At 42.5% G+C, this 21,213-nt stretch overlaps 1 protein-coding gene across 4 annotated transcripts; it reads right to left on the bottom strand.

The window, feature by feature from the left end:
• Nucleotides 1–1,033: 1,033 nt before the first annotated feature.
• On the bottom strand, nucleotides 1,034–20,095 carry LOC117809021 (CYFIP-related Rac1 interactor B-like). 4 transcript variants are annotated; one of them, XR_004630423.1, is made up of 13 exons: nucleotides 19,699–19,930; nucleotides 19,410–19,493; nucleotides 10,294–10,367; nucleotides 10,067–10,188; nucleotides 9,862–9,967; nucleotides 9,593–9,726; nucleotides 8,066–8,143; nucleotides 7,864–7,980; nucleotides 6,104–6,183; nucleotides 5,814–5,940; nucleotides 3,752–3,822; nucleotides 2,538–3,650; nucleotides 1,034–1,969 (listed from the first exon to the last, which is right to left on the bottom strand). XR_004630423.1 is itself a non-coding variant. In XM_034678690.1 (12 exons), the coding sequence occupies exons 3-12, from the start codon at nucleotides 10,364–10,366 to the stop codon at nucleotides 3,581–3,583; spliced, it is 978 nt and encodes a 325-aa protein (XP_034534581.1). In that variant the 5' UTR covers nucleotide 10,367; nucleotides 19,410–19,493; nucleotides 19,699–20,095; the 3' UTR covers nucleotides 1,034–3,580. The 4 variants fall into 4 exon arrangements, 3 of the variants coding, with proteins under 3 accessions (XP_034534581.1, XP_034534580.1, XP_034534582.1); XM_034678690.1 differs by having other exon boundaries at nucleotides 1,034–3,650; nucleotides 19,699–20,095; XM_034678689.1 differs by having other exon boundaries at nucleotides 1,034–3,650; nucleotides 9,862–10,188; nucleotides 19,699–19,941.
• Between the last annotated feature and the right edge of the window lie 1,118 nt (nucleotides 20,096–21,213).

Below are 21,213 nucleotides of genomic sequence, written 5' to 3' on the forward strand. Positions count from 1 at the left end.
GCATCAGGATCCTTTTCAGTCTGTTTCTCAGACAGTTCAAAACTCCTCACAGGGCCTTTAAGGCGGTTAGCATCAGCTTTAAGACGCTCTTTAGCCACCCTATGGCGGAATAACGTATTACAACCAGGCACCGGGAAAAACAATGAAAAACTGTACTTTAAAAAGAGATTATATTCACATTAACTCTTTGGTGGAATTTGGCCGTAACTTGTGTTACATCGGATTCAACAGTACGCAATCGTCACTGGCATCTATTCACCGATTATTCGTAATCAAGCCCCCGTCTAGTCTCGGCCTTTACGTCCGTACACACGTATTTCCAGAGACTGTCTCTAAACGTTCTTCTTTCTTGCTGTTTAATGAAGTTAGCATTCTTCTTCTTCTGTTACTTAAGGCGGTTAGCAATCAGCTTTAAGACGCTCTTTAGCCACCCTATGGCGGAATAGCGTATTAAAACCAGGCACCGGTTAAAACCATGAAAAACTGTATTTTTAAAGAGATAATATTCACTAATCTTGTGTATCTGACCCGGAGGACTCCGACCTGCCGGATCAGAGACGTAGCCAGAACGCGACGGAGTGGATCCAGAGGAAGCTTTTTTTCGTGTTGTGAAATAAAACACCAACATACTGGATACTTGGAAGGACATTGGCAATCTTTTGGACACCGTGTACGATCCACTCTCCCCGTGCCACGTTTTTTTAATATGAGTTTTGAGTTTTGTAAAGTTGACCAAGTCACTACAGAGACTACAGACTCGTGCTATGACCTACGGCGTCCCTCCTCAGATCTAAAACCACAATCAGATTTATAAATAAACACACAGAGTCAGCAGAGACAGCAGACAGAGTCCAAACAATCAGTCACAGAACATCGTGTCTGTGTGGAAAAGAAGAAGTGAAACAATGAGTGTAAATAAAGTTTAAAATACCAACATGAGGAAGAGCTGACGACCACAACTGTTCCACAGGAACAACAGAACACTGATCGATGGTGTCAGGTGACCAGTCAGGAAAAACAAACAGAGACAGAGTTCTTTCTTAAAAATGTAAAAACTTTATTTGGCCAACACAGACATCATTAAAGAACACTTAATGCCGTACACTCCCTGACGCTGCAGCTTCCACACCACAAACTAAAAGCTTTGATTCCAGTCAGCAGTCCCACTGATCACATCCAACGCCAGCCTCTCCTATCAGTACCGTTTCTCTACGCCTCCTCGCCAAGATTCAAATATCACTCCACGAGTCTTCAGATCCACAAAGGAAATGTAAGACAGAAACAGGAAGGTTAAAAAATGCTTTGACGTTTTACTCTGTTTCATTTCCCAAAGCACTGCCGCTTTAAGAAGTTAAATAACATCGGACTTTTAGAAAACAGGGCCCAGAGGTTCACAAAGTTACTAACCCAGATTACATGAGCTCTGAATGAGACGACGTAATGCATGCTGTGTCCAGAGGGGGCGCCAGAATCCACGCAAAGTGACAGTTTTACGAAACACGGTTCAAATGTAATATTTACGTTATCATTCGGATTATTTTACGTGGACTTAAACCCTGAAGTCGTTCTTCTAACGTCTACTTTATGACTTTAAAGTAACGTCACAACTAGAGTAAGTTATAATAATGTGATCATTTAAACATCCGGATGCCGATAAAGAGGAGCAGGAAACGTTTTGGTCGTTGATTTATACGTTAACGGCGTTTTTCTGAAAATGGCGCCCCTCCTGTCGCCGTGTTAACTAGCAAAACGTGGACACTGAAAACGATGACATCACAGCACCATTCGCACGAGCATCTGCTGTTCTTAAAAAGGTATACCGCCACCTACAGGCCTGGCATGCTTACTGCAGCTTTTTGTAATCACGAAAAGAACAATTTTCAGTTCTTAACAGGGACGTTATTTTTGTTTTTGGATCAGTTATCCTTAAAATGTTTTGATCAGGTTTAAAAACTTTACATAACTTAATCTAATTTTACTCTACGATCTCTTTTTCGCCCGAACCTGATGTAACTTTTTTTTTTAATCGTCATTTCACGACTTTTAATGCATCAAAGTTGAATACTTGACTCTGATTGGTCACAGTTCCATAACAACAAATCCTGGACAGCCTGATCACATATGTCCAATCAAACCAGATTAGAAAGTAGTCCGACACGTTTCACATCTGCCCGTTGACACTGAGGCAAAAACGATCTCTGGGGACTTTTTTTTCGGTCGGTTAAAAACGTCATTTTTAGCCACAAAATCATCTTTAAATTTAAGTTGTTGATTTTAATCTTAGCAAGTTTCTCCTTCTAGTGGACAGTGTGAAAACGATGACACCACAGCCCTTATTCGTTGTTAAAGATCGCCTTCATGCACGGGCATCTGCTGTTCTCCAGAAGTTACACCGCCACCTACAGGCCTGGCATGCTTACTGCAGCTTCTTGGAATGACCAAAAGAACAATTTTCAGTTCTTAACAGGGGACGTTTTTTTTGTTTTTGGATCAGTTATCCTTAAAATGTTCTGATCAAGTTTAAAAACTTACTTAACCTCAATTTAATCTACGATCTCTTTTTCGCCCGAATAACCTGATGTAACTTTTTTTTTTATCGTCATTTCACGACTATTAATGCATCAAAGTTGTGTTGAATACTTGACTCTGATTGGTCACAGTCCCATAACAACAAAGATAAATCCTGGACAGCTAAGAGTTTCCAGGAACAACCCGATAACCTGATTAGAAAGTAGCACGGCGTATTTCACCTCTGCCTGTTGACACTGTGGCAAAAACGAAGCGTTTAAATCAGAGGGGACTTTTTTTCAGTTGGTTAAAATTGTCATTTTTAGCATCTTTAAATCAATATTTTGTGCCGACTTGTTCATAAAGTTGTTGATTTTAACCTCCTGCTCATATAAAGGGTATTTCACCTGATCACACGTCTGTAATCCAATCAGATCACTTTTGAAAACCTGGGCCCCGTACTTTAAAGATCAATCAGTGACGTTCAGCTGTGTACCCTCTGCCACAGAGACTGTAATCTGAGGTAGGATCTGCAGCAGAGGAATCAAACCAGAACAAGGTTCCTTAAGCGATGATCTATCAAACACTGAAACAAACGACAGCGAACACATCAGTGCTTCTTAAAAATCCTCCACGCTGCGTTCACGTCACATCAGAGGACAAATAAACCCTGTCCCAGAACGGTCAGATCAAAGCAGACCCAGCTGCTCCTGATGTTCGTACTCCGGTGAGGAACAGGACCGGACAGATCTGAAACACGCCTGACCTGAACTCCTGAAAACTCCCGACGTCATTTCATGGATCAGGTTTGTGTTTTTGTGAATCTGACGCCACGTGAAAGCAGCTCAAGCAACTCTCTCTTGGATCAACCAACCAAACGTTTCCTCTTTTTTAAACAACAAAAAACAGCTTTTCTTAAAATCAGAGTTTGAAAAAACAACAAAAAACAACTGAGGTTAAAGACAAATTATTATAGCTACAAGTATGTTCAGTAGTTCTTTGGAAATTTGGACCACAACACTCTCTCTTGTCTCCCTGTATCGCTCCAGTTCCAGTCTGAAGAAGCGGGGAGTTAATTCGGCTGCAGCATGCTCTTGATCTGCTTGGAGGTCGCCTCATCGTTCAGATGTTTGGTCGTATACCTGCAGGGGCAGAGCGGGACGTTTAGGAACTACAGTGTGTGTGTGTGTGTGTGTGTGTGTGTGTGTGTGTGTGTGTGTGTGTGTGTGTGTGTGTCACATACCTGAGAGCATTGAGTAACCCCTCCACACTGCTCGGCGGCTGCTCCTTCAGCACTCTGATGCAGCCTTTCATCTGAAAACGACCAATCACAGAGTTCACAGTCAGACATGACTCTGTAGTGGAAGTCACTGCATTAAACACAGACATGACTCTGTAGTGGAAGTCACTGCATTAAACACAGACATGACTCTGTAGTGGAAGTCACTGCATTAAACACAGACATGACTCTGTAGTGGAAGTCACTGCATTATAAACAGACATGACTCTGTAGTGGAAGTCACTGCATTAAACACAGACATGACTCTGTAGTGGAAGTCACTGCATTAAACACAGACATGACTCTGTAGTGGAAGTCACTGCATTAAACACAGACATGACTCTGTAGTGGAAGTCACTGCATTAAAAACAGACATGACTCTGTAGTGGAAGTCACTGCATTAAAAACAGACATGACTCTGTAGTGGAAGTCACTGCATTAAACACAGACATGACTCTGTAGTGGAAGTCACTGCATTAAACACAGACATGACTCTGTAGTGGAAGTCACTGCATTAAACACAGACATGACTCTGTAGTGGAAGTCACTGCATTAAACACAGACATGACTCTGTAGTGGAAGTCACTGCATTAAACACAGACATGACTCTGTAGTGGAAGTCACTGCATTAAAAATAGACATGACTCTGTAGTGGAAGTCACTGCATTATAAACAGACATGACTCTGTAGTGGAAGTCACTGCATTAAACACAGACATGACTCTGTAGTGGAAGTCACTGCATTAAACACAGACATGACTATGTAGTGGAAGTCACTGCATTAAACACAGACATGACTCTGTAGTGGAAGTCACTGCATTATAAACAGACATGACTCTGTAGTGGAAGTCACTGCATTAAACACAGACATGACTCTGTAGTGGAAGTCACTGCATTAAACACAGACATGACTCTGTAGTGGAAGTCACTGCATTAAACACAGACATGACTCTGTAGTGGAAGTCACTGCATTAAACACAGACATGACTCTGTAGTGGAAGTCACTGCATTAAACACAGACATGACTCTGTAGTGGAAGTCACTGCATTAAACACAGACATGACTCTGTAGTGGAAGTCACTGCATTAAACACAGACATGACTCTGTAGTGGAAGTCACTGCATTAAAAATAGACATGACTCTGTAGTGGAAGTCACTGCATTATAAACAGACATGACTCTGTAGTGGAAGTCACTGCATTAAACACAGACATGACTCTGTAGTGGAAGTCACTGCATTAAAAACAGACATGACTCTGTAGTGGAAGTCACTGCATTATAAACAGACATGACTCTGTAGTGGAAGTCACTGCATTATAAACAGACATGACTCTGTAGTGGAAGTCACTGCATTAAACACAGACATGACTCTGTAGTGGAAGTCACTGCATTAAACACAGACATGACTATGTAGTGGAAGTCACTGCATTAAACACAGACATGACTCTGTAGTGGAAGTCACTGCATTATAAACAGACATGACTCTGTAGTGGAAGTCACTGCATTAAACACAGACATGACTCTGTAGTGGAAGTCACTGCATTAAACACAGACATGACTCTGTAGTGGAAGTCACTGCATTATAAACAGACATGACTCTGTAGTGGAAGTCACTGCATTAAACACAGACATGACTCTGTAGTGGAAGTCACTGCATTAAACACAGACATGACTCTGTAGTGGAAGGCACTGCATTAAACACAGACATGACTCTGTAGTGGAAGTCACTGCATTAAAAACACTAACATGACTCTGTAGTGGAAGTCACTGCATTAAAAACAGACATGACTCTGTAGTGGAAGTCACTGCATTAAACACAGACATGACTCTGTAGTGGAAGTCACTGCATTATAAACAGACATGACTCTGTAGTGGAAGTCACTGCATTAAAAACAGACCTGACCTGGAAGTGTGTGTGTGTGTGTGTGTGTGTGTGTGTGTGTGTGTGTGTGTGTGTGTGTGTGTGTGTGTGTGTGTGTGTGTGTGTGTGTGTGTGTGTGTGTGTGTGTGTGTGTGTTGCTAACATACGTCTATATTGGCGGTCTTAACGAAGGCTCCAGCCGGATGAACGTGGTCGTACAGGATGATAACCCCGACCATCACTCGGAGGCAGAACAGCACCGTCTCCTCACTGGTGAAACGACTGCGGTACTCCCTGCACACACACACACACACACACACACACACACACACACACACACACACACACACACACACACACACACACACACACACACACACACACACACACAGTGTTAGTTCATGTTTGTTTATGCAGGTGGTTGTGATGGTGCATTCAGGGGCGCGTCAGGACTCACGGTGTTTCCAGCATCACTTTACAAACGCTGGCCATCGTGCTCAGACAGTCTGTCGTGTTTTCAGTCGGGGTCTCCGGATTCTACGACAACAAAAACCGGACAATGAAGCTTCATCCAGAACCACAACAACTCACACTACATGATCCTAAACCCAACAGAGCAGGGTTTACTTTTGATAGTTTATGAAATTATTACAAAAATCCTGCAGTAACTTTTTTGCTCAGGAAAAATCCCGTTCATCAAAGTCCAAATATGTAAAATTCTCCTTTTTAAAAAGAGATTTATCATTTGTGACGGCTTGAAGAGGAGATGTGGACTTATTGCGCTCTGTTTATATCTTTGTAAGAAGAGGATTTATTTTTATCTGCAGACTTACAGGACTACTTTAAGAACTCTAGAGTTCATCAAACTCTGGGAGCATTGTAATAAAAGCAGGCGAGGGCGCCCTCTGCTGGAGCTTCATGTAGAAACAAGAAAGACTATCACTGCTGACCTCTGCTGGCTGAAATATGTATTACACTTATAACATATTTTTACACTACACTACACACTGATAACTTTCCTCCCTTCTTTTGTTTCTTGCATATTTTAAAAGCGTCACGAGAAGACCAAAATTAAACATATTCATAATTTCTTCACATCCGCAAGTAACACAGAAATAAAATATTGAAATATAGAGACTGATATAAAAAATATTTGGGACTGATTGAAACCCAATTAAATGTATTTACATATAAAGAATTTTCTAAATGAATCCAAAATAACCATTTCATTGTATTCATATATATCTATGTATTTTTAACATTTAAGGTTTAAATTATTTTAAATATTTTTGCACTTTATTGTCTGCTCAGCATTTGAAGGAAAAACCACCCACACCAGCTGATTGAACAAAAAAGAGAGAAGAGATAAAATGAAGAAGAAGAAGAAGAAAAGGATGAAGGGATTCATTTTCGGTTATTAAAATTGAATACATTATTAAATAAAAACATTATTTAAAACTTAAAAAAAAAACTAATGCATTTATAAAAATATATACATACTCTTTTAAATACTTAAAAAAATATATACATAATTAAAAATAACTAAATAAACAAAAATAAATCTGCATTTTATTTATTTATTAAATAACTTTTATTTATGGAATTATTTTTCAATAACTTATTTTCTATGTATTTTTTTTTGAATAATCCTAAACTTAACCTTTTAAGAACAATTTAAGTGCACAAAAAATGTTATAATATTGTCAAAATTTATATTTTTTCTTAAATTTCTACACTCATTTAAAGAAAATATTTTTATTTCCACAAATTATATTTTTCTTTTTACTTAAAAAAAACATTTGTTCATGTGAATGTTTTAATTTATTGTATGAATGTTTGATTGGTGTTTTTTCTTAAATAAATAAATATTTTATTTATTTATTAAATTCTTTTTTATCATTATTATTTAAAAATTCAAGTTTTTTGTTCTATTTTTAAATCATCCTAAACTTAATTTTTTGAGAACATTTTATGTACATTAAAAAAATAATAATAATATTGTACATTTTTATATTTTTCTTAAATTTCTACACTCATTTTTCAAAAATCTTTTTATTTCCACAAATTATTTTTTAATTTTTACGATGAAAAAACATTTGTTCATGTAAATGTTTTAATTTATTATATTAATGTTTGATTGTTGAATTTTTTAAATGCCTAAATAACAGGGTATATTAAATAATTGTAAACATGATATAAATCTCCGTCTGGACTCACATCTGAGACGAACTTCGACGTAGCATCACTTAACGTCTTCAGCATCGGCGTGGCGCTGGCGTAAAATAGAGACATCCGATTGGCCAGTTCGTTGTTGACCTCATTTCCTGCGTCGGCCTTCAAACAGAAACATGAGACCAGGTTTTATCGGGACTCTTCTGCCCTCAGAGGAGACGTTTAAAAACAGAAGAACATAACGTACAGAGAGGTTGTTGATCCGCATCCGGCTGATCGTTCGTCTGTAGTAACTGAAGTCGTTCTGGATCGCCGGGTTCGTCATCTGGAACAGAGAGAAGAGGGACGTGAAGAGGAGGAGGAGAAAGAGATGGAGAACACGGAGGGGGGGAACAGTGAGGAGGAAGTGAAGGTGGTGCAGGAGAGGGGGAACAGTGAGGAGGAAGTGAAGGTGGTGCAGGAGAGGGAGAACAGTGAGGAGGAAGTGAAGGTGGTGCAGGAGAGGGAGAACAGTGAGGAGGAAGTGAAGGCAGTGCAGGAGAGGAGGAACAGTGAGGAGGAAGTGAAGGTGGTGCAGGAGAGGGAGAACAGTGAGGAGGAAGTGAAGGTGGTGCAGGAGAGGGAGAACAGTGAGGAGGAAGTGAAGGTGGTGCAGGAGAGGGAGAACAGTGAGGAGGAAGTGAAGGCAGTGCAGGAGAGGAGGAACAGTGAGGAGGAAGTGAAGGTGGTGCAGGAGAGGGAGAACAGTGAGGAGGAAGTGAAGGTGGTACGGGAGAGGGAGAACAGTGAGGAGGAAGTGAAGGTGGTACGGGAGAGGGAGAACAGTGAGGAGGAAGTGAAGGTGGTGCAGGAGAGGGAGAACAGTGAGGAGGAAGTGAAGGTGGTGCAGGAGAGGGGGAACAGTGAGGAAGAAGTGAAGGTGGTGCAGGAGAGGGAGAACAGTGAGGAGGAAGTGAAGGTGGTACGGGAGAGGGAGAACAGTGAGGAGGAAGTGAAGGTGGTACGGGAGAGGGAGAACAGTGAGGAGGAAGTGAAGGTGGTGCAGGAGAGGGAGAACAGTGAGGAGGAAGTGAAGGTGGTGCAGGAGAGGGAGAACAGTGAGGAGGAAGTGAAGGTGGTGCAGGAGAGGGAGGAACAGTGAGGAGGAAATGAAGGTGGTGCAGGAGAGGGGGGAACAGTGAGGAGGAAGTGAAGGTGGTGCAGGAGAGGGAGAACAGTGAGGAGGAAGTGAAGGTGGTGCAGGAGAGGGAGAACAGTGAGGAGGAAGTGAAGGTGGTGCAGGAGAGGAGGAACAGTGAGGAGGAAGTGAAGGTGGTGCAGGGGAGGGAGAACAGTGAGGAGGAAGTGAAGGTGGTGCAGGGGAGGGAGAACAGTGAGGAGGAAGTGAAGGTGGTGCAGGAGAGGGAGAACAGTAAGGAGGAAGTGAAGGTGGTGCAGGAGAGGAGGAACAGTAAGGAGGAAGTGAAGGTGGTGCAGGAGAGGAGGAACAGTAAGGAGGAAGTGAAGGTGGTGCAGGAGAGGGGGGAACAGTAAGGAGGAAGTGAAGGTGGTGCAGGAGAGGGAGAACAGTGAGGAGGAAGTGAAGGTGGTGCAGGAGAGGAGGAACAGTAAGGAGGAAGTGAAGGTGGTGCAGGAGAGGGAGAACAGTGAGGAGGAAGTGAAGGTGGTGCAGGAGAGGAGGAACAGTAAGGAGGAAGTGAAGGTGGTGCAGGAGAGGGAGGAACAGTGAGGAGGAAGTGAAGGTGGTGCAGGAGAGGGAGTCCTGTGGGCAGACCTTGAGCTCGTCGAAGCGCAGCGTGAAGTGCATGATGTGGGCGAACTGACGAGCCAGAGCCTGTTTCTGCTCCAGGTGCTGAGTGGGAGTCGAGGAGCTGGTAAGGACGACCAGGAGACGCCCCAGACTGGACTCTGACGTGGGGAGGAAAACAACCGTCACTGAAGAGATCTCCATAGACCTGGACCGCTGCTGGCCCCCTCTGGAGGCCGCAGCAGGTACTACAACATGTTTAAAGGAGCTTAGAGCGACTAAAGTGAGCGCCTTACCGAGTTTCTGAGAGAACTCGTAGAAGGATTTGAGTTTGGCGACGAGGGGGACGACGGCAGCCCAGGCCTTCTCCTGAACCCCCTCCACACCTGGACTCTGGATGGCCTGAGGACACACACACACACACACACACACACACACACACAGAAACATGAGTATGTGAAGGTGCCGAAGCAGACAGTTAAAGGAGGGAAGAGTCTTCACCTGTCGGATCTCCTCTCCGGCTCCTCTGTACGACTGCAGGTCTTCCAGGATGACCTGAGCCTCCGTCAGGACCTGGTTCACCTCCTCCCACACCTCCGACTCTGACTGCGAGGGCTGAGCGTCTGCAGGAGGACACACAGAGGTCAAAGGTTAAACACGTGTGTGTGTGTGTGTGTGTGTGTGTGTGTGTGTGTGTGTGTGTGTGTGTGTGTGTGTGTGTTTCTTACTCTCAAAGTCCAGGAAGAAGTTTCCTCCATTGTTGTCGATGTCTCTGGTTAACACCTTGATCAGGTTCCCCATGCTGCACACACAGATCGATGAGCAGAGTTATTAAAGAGAACAAAACAGACGCTTCTCTTTGTTCTCCTCCATCCACTCGGCTGATTACATCTCTTTAATCTGCTCTGCCTGCCTTCTCCTGCTGCTCCCCCTGCAGACCTCTTCACCTCCTCCGTGTCTCATGTATCGTCACTGATGCTCGCTCTGTTCTGTACCCCGGGGGGCCTTTACTGCTGCTCTCCCTGCCTCGGCTTTTTATGCATGCACATGAAAGAGAAGCATGGACAAAGTTTGGCAAGTGGACTGGTGGCTGGAGAGGTGCTGGTTCACTTGCATGGGCACTGCCGAGGTGCCCTTGAGCAAGGCACCAAATCCCCAACTGTTCGGGGTGCGCTGGTTGATGGCAGCATCCTCACTCTGACATCTCTCCCTAAGTGCATGTCCACTGCATGTGTGTGCATGAAATTATAGATACACCAAACTGTGCGTGCAGCATGACCAAAACATATAACACGAGTGGAAAAATTGAATTTCCCCCCTGGGGATTGATAAAGTACATTTCTTTCTTTCTTTGTGCTGTTTTTGATCGAGCTTCATAGCAGATGGATTCACTGAATCAACACTTGGAAGGAGCGCAAACAGCGAAGTGGATTCAAAACGTTGAAACACTTGACTTAAAGAAGACATGTTTTAAAAGCCGTGATCGCAGAGATCGGCCCGTGTTTCGGTTTAAACAGCGACCCTGTTAACTGGAGACTCTCAGCCGGATGCATCCCTCATAAACGTCTTTAGACCATCATTAAATATCTGATGAGGATATTTTGAAATCTTAATAAAAACTAAACTAGTTTGCATTCCCAGGAACTCCCTCTGTGTTTCAACAGCTGTGTAAACTCCACAAACACTGACACGTTCAGCTGAAGGTCTCCAGTTTACAGGGTCACTTTTAAAAGCGGAACACCGGGAGGAGAGACACATTCACGGTGGGCTGAGAGAAGACTACTGTTACAAGCTGCTAAATCAAGAGAATCACAGCTTCTTCTTTTGAAAAGTACACACACATACAAAAAAGATAGAACAAATAAAAACTAATGAAAGAAAGAGAAATCAAGAGAATCACAGATGGAAAAAACAATGACTGTGAATGGTTTTTGGAAAAAATTGAAAAAAAGATTGAAAAAAAAAAATTTGAAATTTTTTTTTTTTTTTGAAAGATAATTGAAAACAATTTTTAGAAAAAAATGTTTTGTTTTTTTTTAAAAAATCGAAAAAAAAAGTTTGACAAAAAAGAATGTCAATTTTTTTTTTGACCAATTTTTTTTTTTTAAATAAAATTTGACAAAAAAAAATTTGACAAAAAAGTTGACCCTGTCCAAAAAGATTTTTTTTCCTCAAACTTGAAATTGTGCTCCAAAAGCAGAAAAACATGAAGTGAAAATGTTGTGCCTGCGGTTAAAAACATGGAAAAAGCAATGAATGAATCAACACAAACACTGACACGTTCAGCTGAAGGTCTCCAGTTTACAGGGTCACTTTTAAAACCGGAACACCGGGAGGAGAGACGCATTCACGGTGGGCTGAGAGAAGACTACTGTTACAAGCTGCTAAATCAAGAGAATCACAGCTTCTTCTTTTGAAAAGTACACACACATACAAACAAGATAGAAGGTCTCCAGTTTACAGGGTCACTCTCCAGACTGGAACACCGGGAGAGACGCATTCACACTGTCTGGCTCAGATGAGACCGATGTTCAGGAGTTATTAAACCAGGTGAATCCCAGGTGGAATAAAAACACTGAGGCGTTCAGCACTGCAGGCCCCGCCCCCTGAAGTACTGCCCTCTGAGCAGAGACTTTTCAGGGGGAGATTAACTACCCAGGAACTAAACTTAGACTCTGGTTCCTGCTGTTGAAATGCACATAGTTCCTCAAAAGTCCCTAGTTCCTGTTGAAGAGCACTTAATCAGACACACCCAGGAGGCCTTATCTCCACGCTCTGGACTTTGCTCAGGTGAGGACTAAACGTTGGCTGCAGGTCAGAAACAGGAGTCAAAGTCTGGTTACTCAGAGCATGCAGATAAACTGTGCACAGTTTAAATATCAGCACTGACGGTTTGATGTGAGGGATGACTTATTGTAGGTTTTTACTCTTCGTCAACATTCAAACCAAGAGGACTGGACTGTCTGCAGATTACTGATCGAGCAGGCGCAGCTCTCTCCGGTTAGTGAGCTGCAAACTGAAGTGACAGCAGCGTCTTCTGGTGAAAAACAGTGAAAAGAAAAGAGGAAGTGGAGTCTCTGAAAGTTTGGCCTAAATTTAAAACAGAGGAAGTGAAGCAGACCGAGCTCAGATCAGGTAAGACAGAATGAGAGTAACAACCCCAAAACACGCAGAGCTTCGTCTGTACGATCACACGCTCAGAAAAAACCTCTCTCAACGTCTGAGCCGTCACCGCTTCTAAAAGTGAACTCTCAGAGAGTCTGAGGAGAGAGAGGAGGAAACCTCACGTACAACTGAGACATCACTCTGCTTTTAGAACAACTGCAGCAGAACACGCACGTTATTTTAGCTTTGAAAGGTTAAGAACAGAACGTCTCATCATGGCCTCGAAGTGTGTCCCTGACAGGCTCAGGTTGCTGCTCTACCTCCACCTCTCTCTTTCTGTGTTTGGCTACTCTTAAAGGCTGCACACATACTGTTCAATCTAACAGACCAGTTAAAGTCCAGCTGTGACAGTAACAAAACAAACCATCAGACTAGCAACTCCTTTGTGGATAAAGACTGGTGTCAGGGACGAAAAGACCATTTGGAACATTAAAGTCACAATAAGGAATAAACAAACGAACAGATCAAGGTCAGGGTGGATCAGCAACTCCTGTTTCTGTGAAGGAAACATGCTGAACAAGGTGACATGAAGTCATGTTCCTTATTAATATAACAGAAGGGATCCATCTGTAGTGATAAGGAGTCAAGAACTGCTAGTCTACCACTCCCCTTCATTTTGTTGCGTACTTGCTTGGACCAGGTCTTAGTTCTGCTGCTATAGGCTTAGACTGACACACTGGGATCCTGTCTTTCCCTCTCTCTCCTCTCTCTGCCTGTCTCTCACTTTAACTCTTCCTGTCCCATTAAAGTTACTAACCATAGACCTTTCTGGAGTCCCTGAGCTCCCTTGTCTCGTAGGTTCCTCTGGATCTCTGCTGTAGATTCCTTTTTTGGGGTCTGTTATTCATCCTTTCTTTCTTTACTTCTTTCTTTCTTTCTTTCTTTCTTTCTTTCTTTCTTTCTTTCTTTCCTTCATTCCTTTTTTCTTTCATTCCTTTCCTTCTTTTTCTTTCTCTCTCTCTTAGTTCTCTCCATGTTTCTTCATCCTTTACGTCTCCTTTTCTTATCCCCTTCCTTTCCTTCTGTCTTTCCTTCACCATTTATTCTCTTCTCTTCTTTTTCTTTCTTCTGGTCTCCCTCTCTTCTCTCTTTTCTTAGACCTTTCTGGAGTCCCTGAGCTCCCTTGTCTCGTAGGTTCCTCTGGATCTCTGCTGCTGTGGACGTGGTCCAGACTCCAGCTGCTACAACTACTACTATCCGTCTCCCCACTATCATCTCTCTCTCTCTCTCTTCATCTCCCTCTATCCCTCTCTCCAACACGGTCTCAGCAGATGTGTGTCTAACATGAGTCTGGTCCTGCTGGAGGTTTCTGCCTGTTAAAGGAAGTTTGTCTTTGCCACTGTAACTTGCTAAATGCTGCAAAGTGCTCTGCTCATGGTGGATTAAGATGAGATCAGACTGAGTCCTGTCTGGAAGAGGGGACTGGATCTGATCCGGTCTTGATGTTGGGTCTTTGTTAATAATAGAACATAGAGTTGGGATTTGTAACTAACCAGTGGAGGCGGTCGTAGATAACCTGAGACTGTCAGGGACCAAAACAAGACCTCTTAGAGGACCCACTTCTTGATTTGATTCAGTTTATCTCTCCACACACTTCAGGAGGATCACATTTCCTGCTTCCTTAGGAGATTCACTGAGTCAGACTTTGTCGATGTGACTTATGATGCAAGAGCTCAATCAGTGTCACGCTGTAAGTCCCGGAAACTTCCACTTCTTTCCCTTTCTGTTCTTCAGTAAGCTTCTGACTGACCGATTCAGTCGGTTTAATATCAGTCAGCAGTTTATTATCCTCTGTGTTTATTTGAGTCCTTTAAAGCTCCTGTGAGATTAATATTTCTGCCTCCTTATGACCTCAAAAAGTAAACAAGGCCTTCATAAAGGAAAGTGAGTGCTTCTACACAGACTTATTTTTATATCTGAACCCCCTGGTGAAGGGTAGGTTTTAGATTAAGAGATTAACAGCTTTTACACTAACCAAAAGTTACCTACTGTAGCTTTAATAACAAGTCTTTCACAACCAACTGTCCCTGGAGGGGTTAATCCAGCTGTTTGATTTGAGTTGATTGTATCTAACAGACATAGAAACTGTGCTCGAGTCTTTACTTTAGTTAAAGTGCACGACTGTTCGACAGTCATCTCTTCTGCAGAGTTTGACTGATAAAGAACTTTAGAGCGTTCACTGTTAAAGTTCCTCTTCCACTTTGAAGAGACTTCAGAGGAGGAAGGAAGGAGGATTTATTTTTTGCCTTCCGAGAAGAAAGTCCACATTTCAAGATTTCCAGAAGTTGAATTTCTGGTTCAAGTGAGGCAGAAGGATGATTTAAAAAAATCCCCAAAGCATTTGTAATCTTATACGTGTCGTTCTGTCGCTGAAGGAAAAACACTACAGTCTTTATTTGAAAAGGAATTTACCAGTGATTTTCAAAATAAAAGAAGCCTGTAATTAGAAAATACGCAACAGCCGGGAAACTAATATATATTTGACATTCAAATATTTAGATTCAAACTTCCTGACAATCACAGATATATCTGATTTGGAATTTCAAAATAAAACCATTAGAAATTTTGGATGAATTCAAAGTGAGATTATGAACAAAACCTCAGTTTCCGCTGACTCGTTATAGTTCACACTAAGAGTGATCAACCTCATAGTGTAATCCAGCCAATCACAGGTCATTTCCATATCCTGTATAATAAATGGACGTAGTCTCCGTGACGTCGCCCCTGTGTTTTGAAGCCGATCGGCGGCGGCAGCCATATTGGAAATGCTGAACTCAACCTAACTTCTGTGGAGCTACAGTTTTCCGGCCTGTCAATCAAGTCAGTCACGCCCTTATTTGGGCAAAACTCGGAAGTTTAATCTCTTCGAAAAATAACAAGTTATAATAAATTCACCCCGTACAGTGTGACCCGACCTGAACTGTTTTTTGAACCAGGCTGTAAACATGTTTATTTCTGCTGTAAAGATCGTCTTCTTTGAATGGGTGTGTATGTGGTTTCCTGTTACTGCAGCCAGCCTCTAGTGGACGCTCGAGGAACTGCAGCTTTTAGCACTTCCGCATGAGCTTCATATTTTAAGACCGAAGGTTGCCGCTTAGTTATTTCAAAATAAAAGCAACTTGAAATAAGAAGAAATAGCAACAATTCTGGATATTTTCAATCATTGATCTTTTTAAATTTTTCACCATGTTGTTGAGTTGATATTGTCTGCCTGTGTTCTGTTAGTCTTGATATTGTCTGCCTGTGTTTAGTTAGTCTTGATATTGTCTGCCTGTGTTTTGTTAGTCTTGATATTGTCTGCCTGTGTTCTGTTAGTCTTGATATTGTCTGCCTGTGTTTAGTCTTGATTTTGTCTGCCTGTGTTCTGTTAGTCTTGATGTTGTCTGCCTGTGTTTAGTTAGTCTTGATATTGTCTGCCTGTGTTTTGTTAGTCTTGATATTGTCTGCCTGTGTTTTGTTAGTCTTGATATTGTCTGCCTGTGTTTTGTTAGTCTTGATTTTGTCTGCCTGTGTTTTGTTAGTCTTGATTTTGTCTGCCTGTGTTTTGTTAGTCTTGATATTGTCTGCCTGTGTTTTGTTAGTCCTGATATTGTCTGCCTGTGTTTTGTTAGTCTTGATATTGTCTGCCTGTGTTTTGTTAGTCTTGATATTGTCTGCCTGTGTTTTGTTAGTCTTGATTTTGTCTGCCTGTTTTGTTAGTCTTGATATTGTCTGTCTGTATTTTGTTAGTCTTAATATTGTCTGCCTGTGTTCTGTTAGTCTTGATATTGTCTGCCTGTGTTTTGTTAGTCTTGATATTGTCTGCCTGTGTTTAGTTAGTCTTGATATTGTCTGCCTGTGTTCTGTTAGTCTTGATATTGTCTGCCTGTGTTTTGTTAGTCTTGATATTGTCTGCCTGTGTTTTGTTAGTCTTGATATTGTCTGCCTGTGTTTTGTTAGTCTTGATATTGTCTGCCTGTGTTCTGTTAGTCTTGATATTGTCTGCCTGTGTTTAGTCTTGATTTTGTCTGCCTGTGTTCTGTTAGTCTTGATGTTGTCTGCCTGTGTTTAGTTAGTCTTGATATTGTCTGCCTGTGTTTTGTTAGTCTTGATATTGTCTGCCTGTGTTTAGTTAGTCTTGATATTGTCTGCCTGTGTTTTGTTAGTCTTGATATTGTCTGCCTGTGTTCTGTTAGTCTTGATATTGTCTGCCTGTGTTTAGTCTTGATTTTGTCTGCCTGTGTTCTGTTAGTCTTGATGTTGTCTGCCTGTGTTTAGTTAGTCTTGATATTGTCTGCCTGTGTTTTGTTAGTCTTGATATTGTCTGCCTGTGTTTTGTTAGTCTTGATATTGTCTGCCTGTGTTTTGTTAGTCTTGATGTTGTCTGCCTGTGTTTTGTTAGTCTTGATATTGTCTGCCTGTGTTTTGTTAGTCTTGATATTGTCTGCCTGTGTTTTGTTAGTCTTGATATTGTCTGCCTGTGTTCTGTTAGTCTTGATATTGTCTGCCTGTGTTTAGTCTTGATTTTGTCTGCCTGTGTTCTGTTAGTCTTGATGTTGTCTGCCTGTGTTTAGTTAGTCTTGATATTGTCTGCCTGTGTTTTGTTAGTCTTGATATTGTCTGCCTGTGTTTAGTTAGTCTTGATATTGTCTGCCTGTGTTTTGTTAGTCTTGATATTGTCTGCCTGTGTTTTGTTAGTCTTGATATTGTCTGTCTGTGTTTTGTTAGTCTTGATATTGTCTGCCTGTGTTTTGTTAGTCTTGATGTTGTCTGTCTGTGTTTAGTTAGTCTTGATATTGTCTGCCTGTGTTTTGTTAGTCTTGATATTGTCTGCCTGTGTTTTGTTAGTCTTGATATTGTCTGCCTGTATTTTGTTAGTCTTGATTTGTCTGCCTGTGTTTTGTTAGTCTTGATATTGTCTGCCTGTGTTTTGTTAGTCTTGATATTGTCTGCCTGTGTTTTGTTAGTCTTGATATTATCTGCCTGTGTTTTGTTAGTCTTGATATTGTCTGCCTGTGTTTTGTTAGTCTTGATATTGTCTGCCTGTGTTCTGTTAGTCTTGATTTTGTCTGCCTGTGTTTTGTTAGTCTTGATATTGTCTGCCTGTGTTTTGTTAGTCTTGATGTTGTCTGCCTGTGTTTAGTTAGTCTTGATATTGTCTGCCTGTGTTTTGTTAGTCTTGATTTTGTCTGCCTGTGTTTTGTTAGTCTTGATGTTGTCTGCCTGTGTTTTGTTAGTCTTGATATTGTCTGCCTGTGTTTTGTTAGTCTTGATGTTGTCTGTCTGTGTTTTGTTAGTCTTGATATTGTCTGCCTGTGTTTTGTTAGTCTTGATATTGTCTGCCTGTGTTTTGTTAGTCTTGATGTTGTCTGCCTGTGTTTTGTTAGTCTTGATATTGTCTGTCTGTGTTTTGTTAGTCTTGATATTGTCTGCCTGTGTTTTGTTAGTCTTGATGTTGTCTGTCTGTGTTTTGTCAGTCTTGATATTGTCTGCCTGTGTTTTGTTAGTCTTGATATTGTCTGCCTGTGTTTTGTTAGTCTTGATTTTGTCTGCCTGTGTTTAGTTAGTCTTGATGTTGTCTGCCTGTGTTTTGTTAGTCTTGATATTGTCTGCCTGTGTTCTGTTAGTCTTGATATTGTCTGCCTGTGTTCTGTTAGTCTTGATGTTGTCTGCCTGTGTTCTGTTAGTCTTGATGTTGTCTGCCTGTGTTTTGTTAGTCTTGATTTTGTCTGCCTGTGTTCTGTTAGTCTTGATTTTGTCTGCCTGTGTTTTGTTTTGTAGCTGTGAGGTTTTAAAGTCTTACTGTGTCCGTGTTGTGTAGGTACCTGCCTTGGGACTACAGATGAAATTTAGCATCTGTGCTAAGTCCGGTGCATTTACATTGATGCTCAATGCATTAATGTTGATCAATGTGCATTGTCCCAACTCAATAAATAAATACATGTAATGAGAGAATCATTGTAATATGCTTATTCCTAGTGGTTTTATTTTGAAATTCCAAATCAGACATAGCTGTGATTGGCAGGAACACATTTTGAAGTGTTCTCTTATCAGCCTGAATCAAAACATCTGAATATATACAGGGTTAATGTCAAATATTTATCAATTCCATAGACTGTTGCACATTTATATATTACAGATGTCTTTTATTTTGAAAATCCTTGGTGCATTCCTTTACTGTCAGAATCTGCCGTTTGTACATTTGTTTTCTTAAATGTTAATTTGTTTGCATCTTGGTTAAAGTGTTTTATAAAATGTTAATTTGTCTCCAACTTTGTAGAAGTGTTAAATTTACATTGCACTGTACTTTCTTCCTGAGATGAAGCAGAGAATAAATAAAGTAATGTAACGTGTGAATACTTTGAAGCTCATATATCTGGATTCAAACACAGGGAAAGTTTACAGGAGAGTAAAATCAGTCTGTTAAATTAAGCAGAATGATTCCTAATCACAGAAACACTGTAAATAAAATGTATGGATGCATGGCCACTTTGGGCTTCCGTACCAGATCAGTGCTGGGGATGTTTTTGTATTAAATAATAATTCTTTAAGCATGGATCAGATCTGAGTTTAGAAACCTGCAGCTGAGTGAAACCCTGAAGTCTGACTGAGGATTGAAGCAGCAGAAGTTCACCCCTGCAGGCTACATGTTTCAGGTTTTCCTCCTCAGCTCGGTCGGTTAGTCTGTGTCGGTACATACCTTCAGGGAACCTCCGGGGTCTCGATGCCTCAATAAGACCAGAATCTAACCCTGAAGTGTGGCCCCTGGACCCGGGACCTCAGTCTGATCACAAACGGAATAAAAGCAGAGTAAGAAGTTGAAGCTTGGAGTTTGTTCCTGGTGAGTCTGCAGCAGCTCTCTGCAGGACCTGACATGTCTGATCTGAGACCAGGATCCACCCAGAGAGGACTCATCCCCCCCACCCCCCCTTCTGCTGAGACCTCAAACCCCCTCAGACCCGGAACACAGCCCCTCTCCTGCTCCTCACCTTCACTGATCAACAGCTGATCGATGTGTGATGGATCGATGTGGTGAATCCGGACTCCGGAGTGTCCGCGGTGGTCCAGGTGTCCCTGAGGTCCGCCTCCTCTACATGCTGAGTGAGTCTGAACCCGGAACACAGCAGCTCGGCTCTCCGTTAACTATAAAAGGAGTGATTTCCTCAGGAGGAACTGAGCAGGGAGCCAATCAGAGAGCAGAGAGGGAGCAACTGTGACTGCAACCTCACTGACAACTGATACAGGCAACCTGAACTGAGCAGGGAGCCAATCAGAGAGCAGAGAGAGGGCAACTGTTACTGCAACCTCACTGACAACAGATACAAGCAACCTGAACTGAGCAATGAGCCAATCAGAGAGCAGAGAGGGAGCAACTGTGACTGCAACCTCACTGACAACAGATACAGGCAACCTGAACTGAGCAGGGAGCCAATCAGAGAGCAGAGAGGGGGCAACTGTTACTGCAACCAATTCATGCAACCTGAACTGAGCAGGGAGCCAATCAGAGAGCAGAGAGGGGGCAACTGTGACTGCAACCTCACTGACAACAGATACAGGCAACCTGAACTGAGCAGGGAGCCAATCAGAGAGCAGAGAGGGGGCAACTGTTACTGCAACCAATTCATGCAACCTGAACTGAGCAGGGAGCCAATCAGAGAGCAGAGAGGGGGCAACTGTTACTGCAACCAATTCAGGCGAACTGAACTAAGCAGGGAGCCAATCAGAGAGCAGAGAGGGGCCAACTTTGACTGCAACCTCACTGACAACAGATACAGGCAACCTGAACTGAGCAGGGAGCCAATCAGAGAGCAGAGAGGGAGCAACTGTTACTGCAACCGATACAGGCAACCTGAACTGAGCTGGGAGCCAATCAGAGAGCAGAGAGGGGCCAACTTTGACTGCAACCTCACTGACAACAGATACAGGCAACCTGAACTGTGCAGGGAGCCAATCAGAGAGCAGAGAGGGAGCAACTGTGACTGCAACCTCACTGACAACAGATACAAGCAACCTGAACTGTGCAGGGAGCCAATCAGAGAGCAGAGAGGGAGCAACTGTGACTGCAACCTCACTGACAACAGATACAGGCAACCTGAACTGAGCAGAGAGCCAATCAGAGAGCAGAGAGGGAGCAACTGTGACTGCAACCTCACTGACAACAGATACAAGCAACCTGAACTGAGCAGGGAGCCAATCAGAGAGCAGAGAGGGGGCAACTTTGACTGCAACCTCACTGACAACAGATACAGGCAACCTGAACTGAGCAGGGAGCCAATCAGAGAGCAGAGAGGGGGCAACTGTGACTGCAACCTCACTGACAACTGATACAGGCAACCTGAACTGAGCAGGGAGCCAATCTAAGAGCAGAGAGGGGGCAACTTTGACTGCAACCTCACTGACAACAGATACAGGCAACCTGAACTGAGCAGGGAGCCAATCAGAGAGCAGAGAGGGGGCAACTGTTACTGCAACCAATACAGGCAACCTGAACTGAGCAGGGAGCC

The sequence above is a fragment of the Notolabrus celidotus genome, unplaced genomic scaffold, assembly GCF_009762535.1.
Source record: "Notolabrus celidotus isolate fNotCel1 unplaced genomic scaffold, fNotCel1.pri scaffold_205_arrow_ctg1, whole genome shotgun sequence".
NCBI classification, from domain to species: Eukaryota; Metazoa; Chordata; class Actinopteri; order Labriformes; family Labridae; genus Notolabrus; species Notolabrus celidotus.